Source organism: Stomoxys calcitrans, chromosome 4, assembly GCF_963082655.1.
Source record: "Stomoxys calcitrans chromosome 4, idStoCalc2.1, whole genome shotgun sequence".
Lineage (NCBI taxonomy): Eukaryota > Metazoa > Arthropoda > Insecta > Diptera > Muscidae > Stomoxys > Stomoxys calcitrans.
Genome location: NC_081555.1, coordinates 52,100,018 through 52,117,999, shown reverse-complemented (window position 1 = coordinate 52,117,999; position 17,982 = coordinate 52,100,018). Strand labels below are relative to the sequence as shown.

Sequence of the window (17,982 nt, the reverse complement as noted above, 5' to 3'; positions counted from 1 at the left end):
CTAGATCGACCCAGAATGCCGAGGCGATCAAGAATATATATACTTTATAGGGTCTTAAATCAATATTTCGAAGTATTGCAAAAGGAATGACTAGGTTAGTATAGCCCCATCCTATGTTGGTGGATATAATGGTATCGGTGTGCCTGCATTGAATTTGTCAACAATTCATGGCTTTAATTCTCCCATTCATGTGCGTAGTTATTTATTAAGCATTCACATAGGGTACATTTCATAGGTTTTATGATTTATTTTCAAAACTCCCATTACATAGTCCAAAGTAAAGGGTGATTAGCTTGCCTAAATCCCCACCCAAGACTCAAATCGTGTTCACAAAAAACAGCCACAACCATATCTTTCACCACCTTACCGAACCCCCTTTATTGACTAACCTGAGGTCTTCCTTGTAAATTTGAACACGGCTGGTTGGTTGGCTAATGGAGGTTAATGAAAAAGGAAAACAGTCTAGGAATATTGTTTTTCGGTCTGTCTATCTGTCTCCCGTTGTGTTCATAAAAAAAACCATTTGGTATTTGATTTAATGGAATAGTTTCGTAGTCAATAAAATACCGCCCTAGTCGATGCCGATGAGCCAGAGCGAAGAAAGCAGGTGGAATGTTATCCTTGCCAGTGGTGCAGTGGGAGGGAGGAATTATGGTCGCCCTCATGACTGCCTTCGTGGTGGTGGTTTTTTGCTTTGAAAAATGACAGGTAATTGTGAAACTATGTAAATTCATATATGATTTATACACGCAATCTTTAATAACATTTCTTCTTAAGTGCTTTTTTTGCTTTGCTTCCTATCCGATTCAAGTTATTTTTGCCTTCATTTTTGTGAACAAAAGTTTTTAGATAAAAAATTATTTTATTTGGTTTCAAATTATTTTTGTATGAACCTTGAAATTTTAAATGCCGAAAAGATGAAACGAGCTTCAAACAGCTGAGCTTACATCGATATGGCATATTGCAATAAGAGCTGGAAACAGTTGACAAACATTTTTTGTGCAATAATATGGTCTTTATGAAAAAATATTTCATTATAGTATATGCTTATTTGTTTTATGAATGAATCGGATATAAACAATAAATCCAAAGAAATTGCTTTAATAGGAAAGGACTTTTACCATGGCACTACGATATAACACCCAATGAAATAAACCTCAAAACAAAAAATGAAATAGTCCCCAACATACATGAAATAAACCCCAAATCAATATAATGAAATAATAGCCAAATTTTTGGAAGTAACGCCCAAATAAAAAATTAAGTAAAGATGTTCTTTCATTGTGAAACAATAACCAAACAAAAACGAGTAAAAATGGCGTTAAGTTCGGCCGGGCCGAACTTTGGATTCCCACCACCTCGGGTGTATATGTAAACTACCATTCGCCAAAATCCGGTGAAAATGCATACCTTATGCCCCATAGCAGCTATATCGAAATATGTTCCGATTTGGACTAAATACTTACAAGTACAAGTCATTGTTGACCTGTCTATAACAAAATATTGGTCTTTTATGTAGCTATATATAAAAATAAACCGATCTGAACCGAAAAGCCTAACATAAGTCACTGTGTCAAATTTCAGTGAAATCGGATTATAAATGCGGCTTTTACGGGGCCAAGACTTTGAATCGAGATATCGGTCTATATGGCAGCTATACCCATATCTGGACCGATTTGAGCCAAGTTGCAGAAAGATGTCGAAGAGCCTAGCACAACTCACTTTCCCAAATTTCAGCGACATCGAACAATAAATGGGCCCCAAAACCTTAGATCGAGAGTTCGGTCTATATGGCAGCTATATCCAAATCTGAACCGATAAGTGCCATATTGCAGAAGTATGTTTCGGCGACATCGGACAAAAAATACGCCTTTAATGGGCCCAAAATATTAAATCGAGAGATCAGTCTATATCGAAATCTGGACCAAATTGCAGAAAGATATCAAGGGGCCTAACGCAACTTACTGTCCCAAATTTCAGCAAAATCGGACAGTAAATTCGCCTTTTATGGGCGTAACACTTTAAATCGAGAGATCGGTCTATATGTTAGTTATATCCAAATCTGGACCGATCTGAGCCAAATTGAAAAGAGATGTCGAAGGGACTAACACAACTTACTATCCCAAATTTCAGCAAAATCGCATAATAAATGTGGCTTTTATAGGCCAAAGACCCTAAATCGGCGGATCAGTCTATATGGCAGCTATAGCCAAATCTGACACAACTCACTGTCCTAAACTTCAGATAATCGGATAATGAATGTGGCTTTTATGGGCCTAAGACCCTAAATCGGCGGATTGGTCTCTATGGAGGCTATATCAAGATATAATCCGATATAGCCCGTTTTCGGGCTTAGCCTGCTTATGGACAAAAAAATAATCTGTACAAAGTTTCAGCTCAATATCTCCATTTTTAAAGACTGTAGCGTGATTACAACACACAGATGGACAGACGGACGGACATATAGAGGCTATCGCTTACCTTCTTATATCCCATTGATTACCTTTTCCCACTGGGGAGTTATTCTAAAAGTGTACCTTAAGTATTAGTTAAAATTAAGCTTTTGCGGCTCAAGAAGTCGTGTCGGGGGATAGGTTTACAGGGCAACTGGCACAAGTGTTATCAATTCAAACGACAACATTTTTATATCCTGAAAATATTTGTTAATGATTCAAATGACCAAAATGTGTGGACGTAACCTGAACTTCAGAATCCATTCATTCTGCTCGATATTACCACCTTTTGCCTTGACTATTGCTCTGATTCTGTCTAAGCTGCAAGAACGTGGTGAATTTCCGTTTTTCAATTTTGTCAAAGTGCTCATTTGTCTGTACGTGTATGTATCCCATTGTCAAACTTAACAAAAACAAAGTTTCATATACGCTTGTATACAAATATTAACAACTTGTTGCTATTCCATTAGTCTTTGCATGGGATTTTCTTTTTTAAAAACTGTAGAAATGAATGGAATTCTTGAACTTCAATAAAAGAGCAAACACCGATAAAAACAAAACAACAATAGAATGGCATAGCTTCCTGGCAAACGCCAAAACTGTAGAAGAAGTAATAAATTAAAATTACACATCTTTACATATACAAATACACAACATATGTTGCGCCATATTGTAATGAAAACAAAAGAAGAGATAGATACCACACTACGCTTCCTTGAGCGTTTAGCAACTATAAAGGTAGTACTCATGGGGTATCTTAACAACCCTAAGGCGCAAAGCCGGTTGCAATAACAAATATCATCATGTGGAATTATAAACAAATAAAAATAAACACACACTCAGTGAAAACATTGACATCAAAACTTTTTTTTCATAAAAAGTTTAGGAAAATTTAACTAGTGTTGGATAATGTTATTGAATTGTAATTTTATGAAAATTGTTGTACTTTCAATAAATACATTTGATTTATATGACATTTTGGTCTACTCCCAAGTTATGCTTAACGAATTCACCAAACAAAATGCTGAAACATGTTTCGGAGTTTTTTAGTGGCAGGCGCAGATAAGTTACGAGTAAAGCGCAATGTGCACCTCTGGCGAAATTATTGTTACCATAAGAAATACATTGACATATCCTAAACGAAATTTTCGTTACCGGTACCGTTACCGAAAATTTTGTTTGCAGGTACGCAGCTCAAATGAAATTTTCTTTGCGTAAAGGCTGGTACTATGTTCGCGTTCCACCGGTGAAAAAATCTCAATGATAACATAATACTTTTGTGAAAATTTTTTCACTTTAAGCATAAATCCAGTGACAGGAGTCTAAAAGTCAAAACTCTGAAAACCACACGTCTAAAAAAACCCTTTATAGAACATCAAGGCGTGATTACAATTTTTAGATAGTAGATTTTAAAGTACAACAATTTGTTGATTCCATTCAACAGCATATTCCTCCATAAAGCTTGTTATTCTATTCTGCTTTCGGAATATTCATTGAAACTTTTAATTGTTCCGCGAGCCGAATTTGACAACAATCAAATGTTTTTGTTTTCATACCAAAACACGTTTTTTATCAGCACTTACTGTTTTCTCCATTTGATTTATTTTCCGGGAGGGTCCGCCCTCTCGCGGATATCTATCGGGGGGGCCATCCACTACCATCCGTGAAAATTTTAAGGTGACATACAAACAAACTAACAAAAAACAAGTAAGAGCGTGCTAAGTTCGGCCTTTGCGCAGTATCTCTTTTTATGGCAAACAAAGTATGTTGAATAAGAACTGTTATGCTATTTGAGCTATATCAGGTTATAGCCCGATTCAAACAATAAATGAATTGAATGTTGAACATCGTAGAAGTTAGTGTCTAATATTTCAGTCCATTCGGATAAGAATTGCGCCTTGTAGGGGCTCAAGAAGCAAAATCGGGAGATCGGTTTATATGGGAGCTGTATCAAACCATAGATCGATTCAGACCATATTGGTGACGTATGTTGAAGGTCATGAGAGAAGTCATTGTACAAAATTTCTGCCAAATCGGATGAGAATATCGGTTTATATGGCAGCTATATCAAAACATGAACCGATTTGGGCCATTTACAATCCCAACCGGCCTACACCAATAAAAAGTATTTGTGCAAAATTTCAAGCTCCTAGCTTTACTCCTTCGAAAGTTAGCGTGCTTTCGACAGACTGACGGACGGACGGACAGACGGTAGGACATGGCTAGATCGACATAAAATGTCATGAGGATCAAGAATACATATACTTTATGGGGTCTCAGACGCATATTTCGAGGTGTTACAAACAGAATGACGAAATTAGTATACTCCCAAAAACAAGCAAAGCGCAACATCTAATTTTTATATAATAAATATTAGCTTCGCCGTAAATTTGCTCCCTAATTTAGCGTCAAAATAACAAGGTTTCCCAAAAACCCATGGTGGTGGATATGCAAAATTTGTTTTCCTTTATTTGGCTGTAAACCTTAATATCCCAAAATCAAGTAGTGAACAAATTTTGATTCAAACCTTATGACACTTACTTGGTACTGACTTTTACCATAAAATATTTCTTGTAAACATCAGCTAAAGTTGCTATCACACAATTGCCATATGTATGTTTAGAGATATGAACTCTGAAAGTTGTACACATCGTGTGATACATACGATAAATTTAATATGATAAGTGGAATTTCAAACAAATGTGTAACTCTTAAAGCGAGCGTGTATTTAATCGAACATACATGTAGACACATTTTTGAACAAAAAATACAATACACATTAGAATACACGCCGATTAGAGCCCGCTCTATTCGTATTTAACGTTCATAAGGAAAGTCTCGTGTGATAGCAGCTTTAGTCAATAAAATATACACGACTATTCGAATTTTCAGTTGACAATTGTCCATTGTATAAATAGCATCGCACTTTGATTTTCAGATGAATAAACAAAATAAAGTTGATTAAGGTATATTAAGCTCAACAAGAGAAGGTGGAAAAAAGCAAATATGGAGTATTTGGCCTTAACCATTGTCCTTCAATGTTTCCTCCCCACTTACCGAAAACATTTCCAGTAATTTGTTAAGGGTGGAGCTTTCTGAACATTTTATGAGAACAAAATGGCGTTGTTACAGCTACAGTTATATACTTACGATATCCATGTGTAGATGCCGGAGACAGTCAGCTCACCCTTATCTTCAAGGGCGTATTCAATGAGTTCCGTGTAAGTGAATGGTGGTTTCTTGGGCCTTCATTGATGAAATATGAAGTGGAAGGCAATGTTGTTTTGCGGTTTATGTACCCCAACCACACGTTTCACACCAAAGGGGATTTGGATAATCATCATCATCAACATCAATTGTGTTGTATTGTGGAATTAAAGAGAGAAAATAAAATAAAAGTTAGTTATTGGCATTCATTTACTCTTTATTTGTTTTTTAATACTCAAAAACGAACAGATAACTCTGTCAGTTGATTATTTGAAACATAATTATGAACTTTAAGAACTTGAATTGGAAATGTAAGTTAATTTCGGAAATGGGTAACTAGATTGTGCTTCGTTCGCCCGCTTCGCTGCGCCTTCATTTACTCCATGCGAAAAATATGTTGCTCACTTACTACTGCTCACTTAATATTAATCTCCATTACCAATTGTGTTGTCAGCATTTTTATTCTATGATTTTTTTTCTTCAAAATTATCGTAATTTAATTCCTAATTTTTGGTTCTTTATTCAAAGGTTCGACAGCTAGTCATTACAAAGACAAATACCATATGATGAACTTTGGGGGAGCTCCCCATTACTTGAACCTAATTTTTAGTGCCATATTCGTAATCATTTCGGAAATACCTCACGAGACATGAACGTTTAATTTCTTCGAAATAAATAAATACAACCTACCAATATACGACCTTTTAAGCCCTTACACCTAAAGATTTCTGATGATGACCCTCCTTACCAAGGGTTCGAAACTCGTCAAATCATGGTTGGTGTGGTGTATCTTCTGTGGCTTTCATTTTCCATTGTATTCAAATTTCCGATCACTAAGTTCATCTCGAAAGAAAAATTAACACATCATTAGAAAAATGATTTTCAACTCAATTTTTGGTTCTATATTCGTACTCTATTCTTCAAACCCTTTCATTTGAGTACCATATTGTCACGATCGGTTAATACGTCGAAAGTTTTTGAAAATTAGAATAAAGGTGAGCGGGTGCCCCTTCCAAGCCCACATAATATTCTCCGAATATTTCAAGAAAATTGGTTTAGCCGTTTTTGGATCTATACGGTTGTTAGTTTGTTACGTATAGACTAGAAAATGGCTCATCTGAATTCTTTTAATTTTCACATATTGTCAAGGATGGCCTGAAAAGTGTTGTAGGCTATATGTTTTTGAATATCGGTAAGGAAGCAGCCCCACCCTCTTACCCCCAAAACACTATCCAAACCGTAGAGTAGGCCAATCGGGACAATATAATACTCAACTGAAAGATATTTGGGAGTAGAATACGAAACTCAAGCAGAGAATTCTATTCAGCTTCTCACGCGGAATGCTGTAAAATTCCATATAAAAAACGTCGAAAGGGGGAAAATACTCCAAAAAAAAAAAAAAAAATAGGTACAACTCTTGAAACCATTGTCGGCATCGTTATTGTATGTTTAATTGACTACAACAGTTCGTTTTTTCCTTTTTGTTTATATATATTTGCGAAAAAAATAAGACCATAAGTGGCGATACAAAACGCCTTTTGGTATGAAAATAAAAACGAATGATAGCTGTGAAATTTCACTCGGGAAACAAACATTTCAGCGACTACTCCGAAGGCAGAACATTTATATAAAAATTTGGGGTCAATTGTCAGGGGGCAACCTATCTTCAAAAACCACCCATAAACGGACATGTAGACGGGAGTCAGGGAGTCGACCCTACTCCAAAGATCCCCTTTCTACAAAAGTGGACCGATTGGAAAAAAGGAACTGAAAACAAGAAAAAGCGTGCTAAGTTCGGCCGGGCCGAATCTTATATACCCTCCACACTGGATCGCATTTGTCGAGTTCTTTTCCCGGAATCTCTTCTTATGCAAAAAAAGGATATAAGAAAAGATTTGCTCTGCTATTAGAGCGATATCAAGGTATGGTTCGGTTTGGACCACAATTAAATTATATGTTATAGACCAGTGTAAAATGTCAGCCAATTCGAATAAGAATTGCGCCCTCTGAGGGCTCAAGAAGTAAAATAGAGAGATCGATTTATATGGGAGCTATATCGGGCTATAGACCGATTCAGATTATAATGTTGATGGTCATGAGAGAATCCGTCGTACAAAATTTCAGGCAAATCGGATAATAACCGTCAAGTCTCCAGATCTGTTTATATGATTTTATACGATTTGAGCCATACTTGGCAGAGTTGTTGGATATCATAACAAAACACGTCGTGCAAACTTTCATCCCAATCGGATACGAATTGCGCACTCTAGAGGCTCAAAAAGTCAAGACCTAAGAACGGTTTATATGGCAGTTATATCAAAACATGGACCGATAGGGTCCATTTACAATACCAACCGACCTACACTAATAAGAAGTATTTGTGCAAAATTTCACGCGCTAGCTTTACTCCTTCGGAAGTTAGCGTGCTTTCGACAGACAGACGGACGGACGGACATGGCTAGATCGACATAAAATGTCGCGACGATCAAGAATATATATACTTTATGGGGTCTCAGAAGAATATTTCGAGTAGTTACAAACAGAATGACGAAATTAGTATACCCCCCATCCTATGGTGGAGGATATAAAAAGATATATGAGAGAAGAATAGGACATCTATCAACAAGTCCCGAAGGAGATGCCCCCCAAATGGACACATAGACCGAACGGGACATTATGGGATAATTATGGAAGGTATGTAAGAGTAAAATGCGAAAATTATTAAACAAATTGGGAGGCACACCGTAAACAGTGTAGGCTGCGAATATGCTTACATTGAAAACTTACTCTTATAGAAATCGACGATTACTTCGAGTAACAGTAGGGCAAGTGTGTTTGTTTGTAGTAGTTGGATGTCTTCATTTGGTAGAAACATATGAAGTGGAGTAATTTTCTTTTTTGCACCTAAGCCAGTAACCGGATTGTTGTGCACTCTAAATACTAAAAAGTAATCTTGAAAAAGAAAATTTAAGTCAGGAGTGCCGTGCTGCTTGCCATATCCCCAAATGTATTCCATACCACGCCCCTTTGTTGGTTTATGACTGGTATTGTGTACCCACCAATGTGCCGGTGTCTGTTAGACGAGAAAGCCGGACAATGACAAGGGAAATGCTCCAACGTCTCATCATCTTCTCCGCATGCCCTACACATGATATCACTTGCCGCACCAATCTTGCATAAGTGAGCATGTTGTCCTATCTGCTACCCCCTGCTAGCTTCCTTTCAGTGAAAGCCTCATCGTCACACAACCCGGATCTTTCCATGGGATCTTTCGTCGTCCTGCCGACCGTTCGTTTTGCTGTTCCACAGTATTACATGCTCGTTCGTCGCCCACGCTCTTAACCCTCTTAACGCTCTTAACTTAACAGCGTCGACCCGAAAGGCTTCGGGTTAACCAAGTTTGTTGACGGCAGTCCTGTGGCCTTCACATACGGTAAAAACTAACGGCCATATTCACAATACTTAATGTAGCTTTAAAATAGGTTTATTTGATTGTTTTATAAAGGAAATCTTTCAAATAAACCTATTTTAAATCTACATTAAGGTTTGTCAAGAAGGCCGTAACTATTTAAATGCAATATATTAAAATAATATAATAATAAATAAAAAAAAATAATAACAACTTTTAAAATAATTCAGCTATGGTTTTAATGTGTCTTGATTCTCCGATATGTTTATGATATTATGGAACTTGTTGAATTGATATGATATACGACGAAAAGGATCACTGTTTGTATACGATACGTATACAATATGCTACGAGGGTTGCCTTTTATATATCGGGATTGTACAACCCTTTTGTTGCACTCTGCCAACGAAAAGCTTAACATTTTTGAGGTTATACATACTCAGAACGATTTGACATATGGAATTAAATCGTAAACATTTTTCGGCATTAGTGGGATCAGCATACATTCAATATTGCATGAACATTTGACCGTCAACAAATTTGTTCGCGATGGATTCCACACAATTTGTCAATCGTTCATAAAGGCTCGGGCCGATTGGTCGAAAGAAATGCTCCAAAAACATGAAACAACTGACTTAGCACCGAATGACTTCTTATTATTCCCATACGTAAAAAATAAAATGAGAGGTCAACGTTTTTTGCCACCTGAAGAAGCGGTTGTTGCGTTCAGAATGCATGTTTTGGAGATACCTCAATCAGAGTGGGCTTTGACAATTGGTTCAAACGCATGCAAAATTGTATAGATCTTAATGGGGAATATTTCGAAAAACAATAAAGCGATTTTCGATGATTAAGAATTTTTGAATTTTCTAGTCCCCAAATATAAAAGACAACCCTCGTACGTAATAACTCAAAATTTCTCATAGGTCTGATCGGGACATTGAAAAAAAAATTGCTAAGAAGAAACAGACTCATTTTCTCATTGATGATATTCATTGCAAAAGTAACATTCAACATTGTTCTCCGGCTTGACAATGTAGGTAGTTTAAAAAGGCCGAGTCTAAATTCATATGAAGATAAAGACTTCATATGAAATCTAAAGGGTCCACAAACATACGCGAAAAGAAAATTAAATAAGATAGACTCGTGAAGGACCGTTGGCTATGAAAGTCCTTCCTGAAAGTCCTTAAAAAGTTATTTTAAGGATTAGCGAAGCGAAGCGATTGCGGAAATATAGATATCGATTGAAATGTCCTTTTACCATAAGCGAATACGTTCAATAATGCAACGTTTATGGTTAACGTTTGATATATTGAAGCGAAACTTCACAGTTACAATAAAAAGTTTATTGAAGTTTCGCTTCAATATATCAAACGTTAGCCATAAACGTTGCATTATTGAACGTATCCGCTTATGGTAAAAGGACATTTCTATTGTTGTAAAACCAAAAACTCTCTAATGGCAAAATTGTTCCGATAGCAGCAAGCGATTAATCGTTTACCGGACCAATAATTATTGTCTCGTGTCTCTCCTATTACAGAGAAAGAGTGAGTATTTGAGCATATAAACCAGTGATGGACAAAGCAAGACCATGGGCTTGCACATAAACTAAATGTAACATTATATTATTATACCCACACCATAGGATGGGGGTATACTAATCTAGTCATTCCGATTGTAACACCACGAAATATTGATCTGCGAGTCCATAAAATATATATTTTCTGGACCGTCTCGACATTTTGAGTCGATCTAGTCATGTCCATTCGTCAGTGTAAAACACGATAGAGGTCGAACGCGTAAAGCTAGCCACTTAAAATTTTGCACAAATACTTAATATTGATGTAGGTCATTGGGGGTTGTAAATGAGCCATATCGGTTCAGATTTGGATATAGCTCCCATAATAACCGATCTCCTCATTTCCTTGAGCCCCTGTTCTTTAGTGTTCTGCTATGACTTCCAACAACTGTGTCAAGTAGGGTAAAAATCGGTCTACAACCTGATATAGCTCCCATATTAACCGATCTCTCGCTTTGACTTCTTGAGTTCTTGAAAGCCATAATTTTCGTATGATTTGACTGACATTTTGCTCATAGTATTCTCTTACGACTTTAATCAACTGTGTCAAGTACGGTCCAAATCAGGTTATTGCCTTATATAGCTCCCATATAAACCGGTCTCTCGATTATCCTTGTTCGGCTCCTAGAACCTTTATTTTGCTGGTTTGACAGAAGTTTGGTATGTAGAATAAAATAATGCCCTTCAACGAAATTTAGTTTATATAAACATTTAGCAGGATTCATGGTGGTGGGTTCCAAAGATTCGGCCCGGCCAAAGTTAGAACGCTTTTACTTGGTTTTTCCTTTTTTGACTGAGCAAAGAGCTATCAGTATGTTGAATAGCTCGGTCGAGTGCGGATGTTTACTCAGAAAGTTAAAATTTTTAGTTTCGCCTTAGGTACAAAAATGCTGATATGTCAGCAACAGACAAATGGCTGCCAGGTACATGAAAACACAACAACAATTTCTAAGGCACATACGTTATTTGATTATATTTATGCGATAAAGAAATATCAGTCCCAAATTTGGTATTTGAATGTGCGAAAACAACAACTCCCATAAGAATTTTTTTAGTTTTATTTATAGCGTAACGAATACAGCAGATCATTATACAAAACCTTAAAGAGTTGTGGAAAAATGGAAGGCCTTTATTATAATTGTGTATCACAACCTCCAACAACAAATAAACTCTGAAAAATATTGAAATGCCAATTGAGATCTGCTTATAATTGGTAAAAATTTAAGTTTGAATGTTGTTACAACATAAAATTGAACTTGGCAACCTTTTCGATATGCACAATCTATTTTAACATTAAAAACGATATGCAAAAAGCATAGCCCCACGTTGTTTGTAAAAGAGCTTTGAACTCAGACGCATGTTTACTGCATTTTATGACATAGTAAAAAGGGTCATCGTTATTGTAAACTATACACAGGGCGCGTGCGTCGTAATCACCACGTAGGTATAAAGCATTTATGCGGCATTTCACTTTTTAAAATATAAAATACCTTTGCACTGTTGTTGTTCTACTTTACTGAATCCGAGAGATGGATTGTTGGTGTTGTGTTAAAAGGCAAAATATCAGAAAAACCAAATGAATGGGTTCCCCCGCAGAAACGAAGAGCGAGTAGGGACAATACAGATACAAGGAAGTTTCTTGAATGAGATATTGACCAGTAGGCAAAAGGAGATGTGTTTCTCTGTAGCTGTTTAAATTCCATATGGGGTTTCTTTAAAACATCGATATAAGTAGAAATGAGCTAAAAAGCCAAAATTGTTTTTTTTGACAGTTCTATAAAGGAAATCTATCAAATGAACTTTCTTTAAAGCTGTATAAGCTTTGTTTATATAGGCATTAATATTTAAGTATTCAGCATGCTGACAGAACTTTCGTAGCGTCATTGTTAAAAAACATTACAATCAATTCCTATCCTTTCAAACTATACTTACACTCTCGGTGGCGATGAAGTATCCTCAATGACAACATTTTCTGCCACTACCATATCAGCGCCATCCATTTCTGATGTTACTTCCATGACAAGTTCTTCGAATTTTTTCCCCATTTTGTTAACGACTTTGGGCGATTTCGAACGCTCTCTAGCACTTCCGTTTCTATTGCATTGTCCACTTGCAATTTGAGAAGATCCACTCGAATTTTTGTGTTGCCCCGAGATGTGTTGGAATTTGGAATTTTTAGTATTCGAACCAGCCAAATCAGGGCTTAGATGGGGAAACTCGTCGAATTTGAAATTTAGAAGCCAAGACAAATTTCTATCCTCGAAATCAATTTCATTGTCGATGACCTGGTGAACCGCCATCTCTGGACATTCTTTTACCGATGGAGATTTAGAAGTTGGGGACAGATAACTAGATTCGCTTGATAACTGCGACCGGGAAGGCATCGGGAGTGTTGGCGTGGAATGTAGGTTATGTTTTTGTTCAGCCAATGTAACTAAAGTTTCCTCGTGTGGCTTAAGTGAAACCGTTGGATTCAGATGAGTAATTTCGGTTTGCAGACTGGAATTGTAGCGGTGATCGAGCTCCAATAAATCGGTGGCCTGCCAATTATCATTATTGTCTTCCTCATATTGCTGTGTTGTGTTCACACAAATGGTCGATGGTGTGGCGTATGTGGGCTCTTCATTACAGAGACTATTTTCCGCTCCAGCTGAAGTCGTGGACACCAGCAGACTGGAGTCGTAAGCAAACAGATCATTAATGAAGGACGATGAATTGGACATGATGTTAAAAGTGCCGGAGGTGGCACCCGCAGTCGTTGTCACATCACAGGTTTGTGTAATGGAAGTGCTCACGTTACTTGTTGAAAGTTCTGCAGAAATATGATCATTGTTGTTGTAGGAGTTTGTGGAGCTCGTGACTGGAGCCATTTCATAACAGCTCCGTTCATTCATATGTCTTGCTTTCTTCCAATCATTTGTGTTAGTGCTGCAATTTTCCGGGTACGAGGGTGTAGGCGACGACTCTGTTGCGCCGGGATTGGAAGGACTGCTGATGTCATTTTCGGGGTATTTGCGTTTTAGGAAATCACAATAATCATTTTGGCTTTGCGCGGAGGGAGCAGATGTTATTGCACCATTTGTTACGGGCATATTTAGTATCATTTTCCGTTCACTTAATTGTAGACAAGAAAAAAACAAAAACCCAAATTTTTCCTATTAATATGATTTAAATTAGTTTTGACGTTACTACCAAAGCAATGCTCTCACTCGTCTTCACTTGTCACTTTGTGTAGTTTTTCTTATTTTCCAAATCCCACAAAAGTAGGAGTAACCGTTAACCGTTCGGCAAGCGATGTAATTCAATTGTTGTTCGCTTGTGCCGAGTTCGTATCAAACTAAAATATCCCTTTTCCTTAAAATTCTGTTTTTGTTTTATTGACATCTTCATGGGTGCTGTTGTCGCACTATAGCCCACGTTACAATAATTTTGCGCAATTGCTCTCTGTTCGTTTTCGATTCTCTTCGATGACGTTTACTCTTTACGCGTCACAGTGACTTCGTATGGAATTCAAGGGAGTACTTATTGATGGCCTGTTTAAATGCATGCATACGTATTTCCTGCTTGGCTCTCCAAGTATCTTCATTCTTCATTTCATTTCACCACTTTTTTAATCCCCACTTGATACAAAAGACAGTGATAGGGTAACTTTCTTGATATGCCCAATGCAATCGGTTATATCAGGTGGTGCAGTACTTTTATCAAAAAGCGCCTTAGGCAATGTGTAATCCATACTTCCTGGTATATTGGGCAAAGTATCAAGGATAACTCCATTTTGTTAGCTATATTTACCCCAAAAGAAAACTTCCTCGCAGCAGTGTTCTCAGAATCTTTTTTAGCCACAATGTCCAGGGAATGATTGATGTCCGTTTGAAGTTTTAAGCTCAATCTCAAGGGACCTCCAGTTTGTAGCCGCTGTGCGACAACTTTTTGGGGAAGAAATTTTAAAAGTCATGGTACCTCTCACTTGTCGCCAGCATTAGAAATGGATCTAGGGTCATTGAATGTAGCATTAAATCCTGTGCATCCAATGGTTTAGGCCTCAGTGCGGATATGATGCACAAAGAAGCCATTCGGCTGAGTATTGAACATTAGGTTGATTTTTGGAACACCGCCCACCGGACCATAATACTATATAGCATTTCCGTCAATGGATGACTGGGAGAGCCATACAAATTGGAACTCCAATCTGTGTGCTGTGCATGTCATAGCGAGAAACTCAGCTACAGGGAAAGTAGACCAGACGGCACCGGCTCTCACTTAAACATTGATTCCTGGTGATATTCGATATAACAAAGCGAGTTATTGGTGCCAATGGCCATAATGTGCCATCGGCGATAGGTTCCATGGACCGAAACGAGCTTGCTTACCTATGAGGTTCATATTTCATCGTTGAAGGGATCCTGAATGTCAAGAAGCGCATCATTGTATATTCCTTGACAGCGAGCAAAAATCAGGCAAAAATTAAATCTTCTAGGGGGCGTAAAAAGCTAATCGGGAGATCGATGCAAGAGTCACCCTCAAATAATTTTGTGTACGGCAAAACTTAATATATATATTTTTTTTTTATTTGTGAGATGGTTCACTCAGAAATAAAATCTTAGATACGATCCTAATGAGTGCAATTTTAAGTTATATACCGATTTGAACCGTACTTGGCACTGTTGTTGGAAGTAACAGAACAAAATTATCACTCAATCGGATAACAATTTCCGTTATGCCGTTTCTAGGTATTTAAAAAAATCATGTCGAAGTACCATTTTATATGAGAGCTATATTGAAAAGGCCACCGTAGCGCAGAGTTTAGTATGTCCGTATATGACGCTGAACACCTGGGTTCGAATCCTGGCGAGACCATCAGAAAAAAATGTTCCTCCGTGTTTTTCCCCTTCTAATGCTGGTAACACTCGTGAGGTACTATGCTATATAAAAAACTTCTCTCCAAAGAGGTATCGCACTGCCGCACGGCGTTCGGACTCGGCTATAAAAAGGGGACCCCTTATAATTGAGCCTAAACTTGAATCGGACAGCACTCATTGATATGTGAGAAATTTATCCCTGTTCCTTAGCAGAATGTTCGTGGGTAAAATTTGCAAAAATAAAATGCAATTTATATTCAAAACTGAGCCGATATGGCCCATATACAATCTTAATGACCTACATCAATAAGAAGTATTTGTAGAAAACTTCAAGCGGATATCTTTATTCGTTCGACCTCTATCGAGATGTCCACAAATGGTCGGAAGACGGACATTGCTTAAAATGTGAAGACTATCAAGAATATATATACTTTATGGGATAGCAGTTCAATATTCGAAGTGTTAGTAAATGGTGGTGTGTATAAAGAATTACAGCGGTATTCACAAACCTAACGTACTTTGAAATAGGTGTAGGAGGTAGGAGATCTGTCAACCTTTATAGAACTGTCAAATAAACCTATTCATTAAGTTTTGTGAATACCGCCGATTACATTAACCGTTTGAAGCCACAGTCCTTGGCAAAAGGTCGATTAGGGCACATGCTCAGTTTAGCTTGAGCATTTAACTAATTTCCTTTTTCTCAATATTTTAGCTATATATTTTTCCTATCAAATGGTTTTCACTGAGCACAAAAACACCAACAACAACAATTTTATTAAACGAGGCATCAGACTGTCCGCTGCTAATGTATTCCATTCTCACTAACTTGTCCTAGCAAGAGTACTGCATACAATTTTCTTGCCTTTTGCCCATACGACCATATGCTTTGACAAGCAATCATATCCTCGAATTGTCAATACGGGGTAATGCTTACAAAAAAACTCAAAATTAGTATCGTTTCCCTTTTGCGGGTGTTGTTGTAACCAATCAGCCGTGAAATTTATTTCCAAGCCCTTTTTTGTGCCATTACCGTCTTTTTGTACTGAGAGAGCGCTTATCACAAACAGGTGTTGCTTTACGTGTAAGAACGACCCCTTCAGCCACCATGTAAAGAAACTGAAACGTTTATAGGCCAATTTTTGTCAATGATAAAATGAAAATATTTTAAACTGCGATCTGATTTCTCATAGGAGCATATGAAAAATATTTAAAGCAAAGAAACAAAAACTCGAGTAAGGCCCTCTTTATATTAGGCCATCGATATATACAGTTGAGCGTCGATTATCTGTGATCTTATAAACCGGGAATATTATTTATTCGCGATTTACAACGAATAAATGGATCAATTAGCCGGGATTGCAAAACGTGTTTTGCATTTTAAAAGAAAGCAACAAACATTCAACGATTAAAAGTTGACTCCAGATTTTTATGCAAAATTGAAATTTTGACATCTATTATTTGGCAAATACTGTGATGTTTTGTAGTAAAATTACCTTTTATTAGCCAGATCATTTTATGTTTAGAAGATAAAGTTTTATTGCAAAATATCACCGCATTTTTAAAAAATAATATATGTCAAAATTTTGATTTTGCATGAAAATCCGGACTCAATTTTTTTCACGTAACCAACATGCAGGGAATGTCCCCTATATATGCAGTTAATTGCGTTGGTAGGGCGAAAGAGGGAGTAGTGTTTATTGATATTAGTCTTAAATTTCTGAACGTCAATGTCGGTGGGAAAGGCATTAGCCGGAAGTCGATTTCACATACGAATGGTTCGGGCGAAAAATGAATTTTCATGGTAATGCATGGTTCGGTCGACTGGCCAATCAATTACAAACGGGTGTGAGTCCCTGGCAAGTCTTGTATTCCTGGTGAACATCCTAACGTCAGGGATAAGCAGACGAATATCCTTGGAACACACGCCATGAAAATAACGATAGGGCAATACAACGCTACCCACATTCCGTCGATGTTCAAGAGAAGCAATAGAGTTGGATACTCTACTGTCCCCATTCAACACCATCGCTCTTCGTTGAACCCGGTCAAGAAGCTCCAAGGATGATTTTGGAGCACCTGCCCATATATGAGGGTTATATTCTATAACGGCCTGATGTAGGTGCTATAGATATTGTCTGTCTGACCCAATAGATTATCAATGAAAATAAGAAAAAGGGAAGAGGAAAGGACAGAGCCTTGTGGCACATCTGCAGTCAATGTATACTCATCTCATGAGAACCCATCTACAACAACTCGTATAGTGCGATCACTGAGAAAGCTCGATATAAATCGAACGAAGTTATTACCGACTCCAAAAGTGACAAGCTTTGATAAAAGTGCACCGTGCCACACTCTATCAAATGCCTTGGATATATCCAGAGCCACGACCTAACTGTCACCAAACTGGTGGATAGAGCGACTCCATCGTTCCGACAAAAATGCCGTAGGTCTCCCGTAGAGGGATTTCTCCGGAAA

General features: G+C 37.4%; 1 protein-coding gene across 3 annotated transcripts in view; it reads right to left on the bottom strand.

Moving 5' to 3' along the window:
• LOC106081438 (uncharacterized) overlaps nucleotides 1-13,847 on the bottom strand; it is a 64,875-nt gene extending 51,028 nt beyond the window's left edge. For all 3 annotated transcript variants that reach the window (XM_059367418.1, XM_013243376.2, XM_059367419.1), the window contains exons 1-2: nucleotides 12,581-13,847; nucleotides 5,604-5,699 (exon numbers count right to left, since the gene is read on the bottom strand). In XM_059367418.1, coding sequence (XP_059223401.1) covers nucleotides 5,604-5,699; nucleotides 12,581-13,752 — 1,268 coding nt within the window. In that variant the 5' untranslated portion in view covers nucleotides 13,753-13,847. The remainder of the gene's footprint in view (nucleotides 1-5,603; nucleotides 5,700-12,580) is intronic.
• Between the last annotated feature and the right edge of the window lie 4,135 nt (nucleotides 13,848-17,982).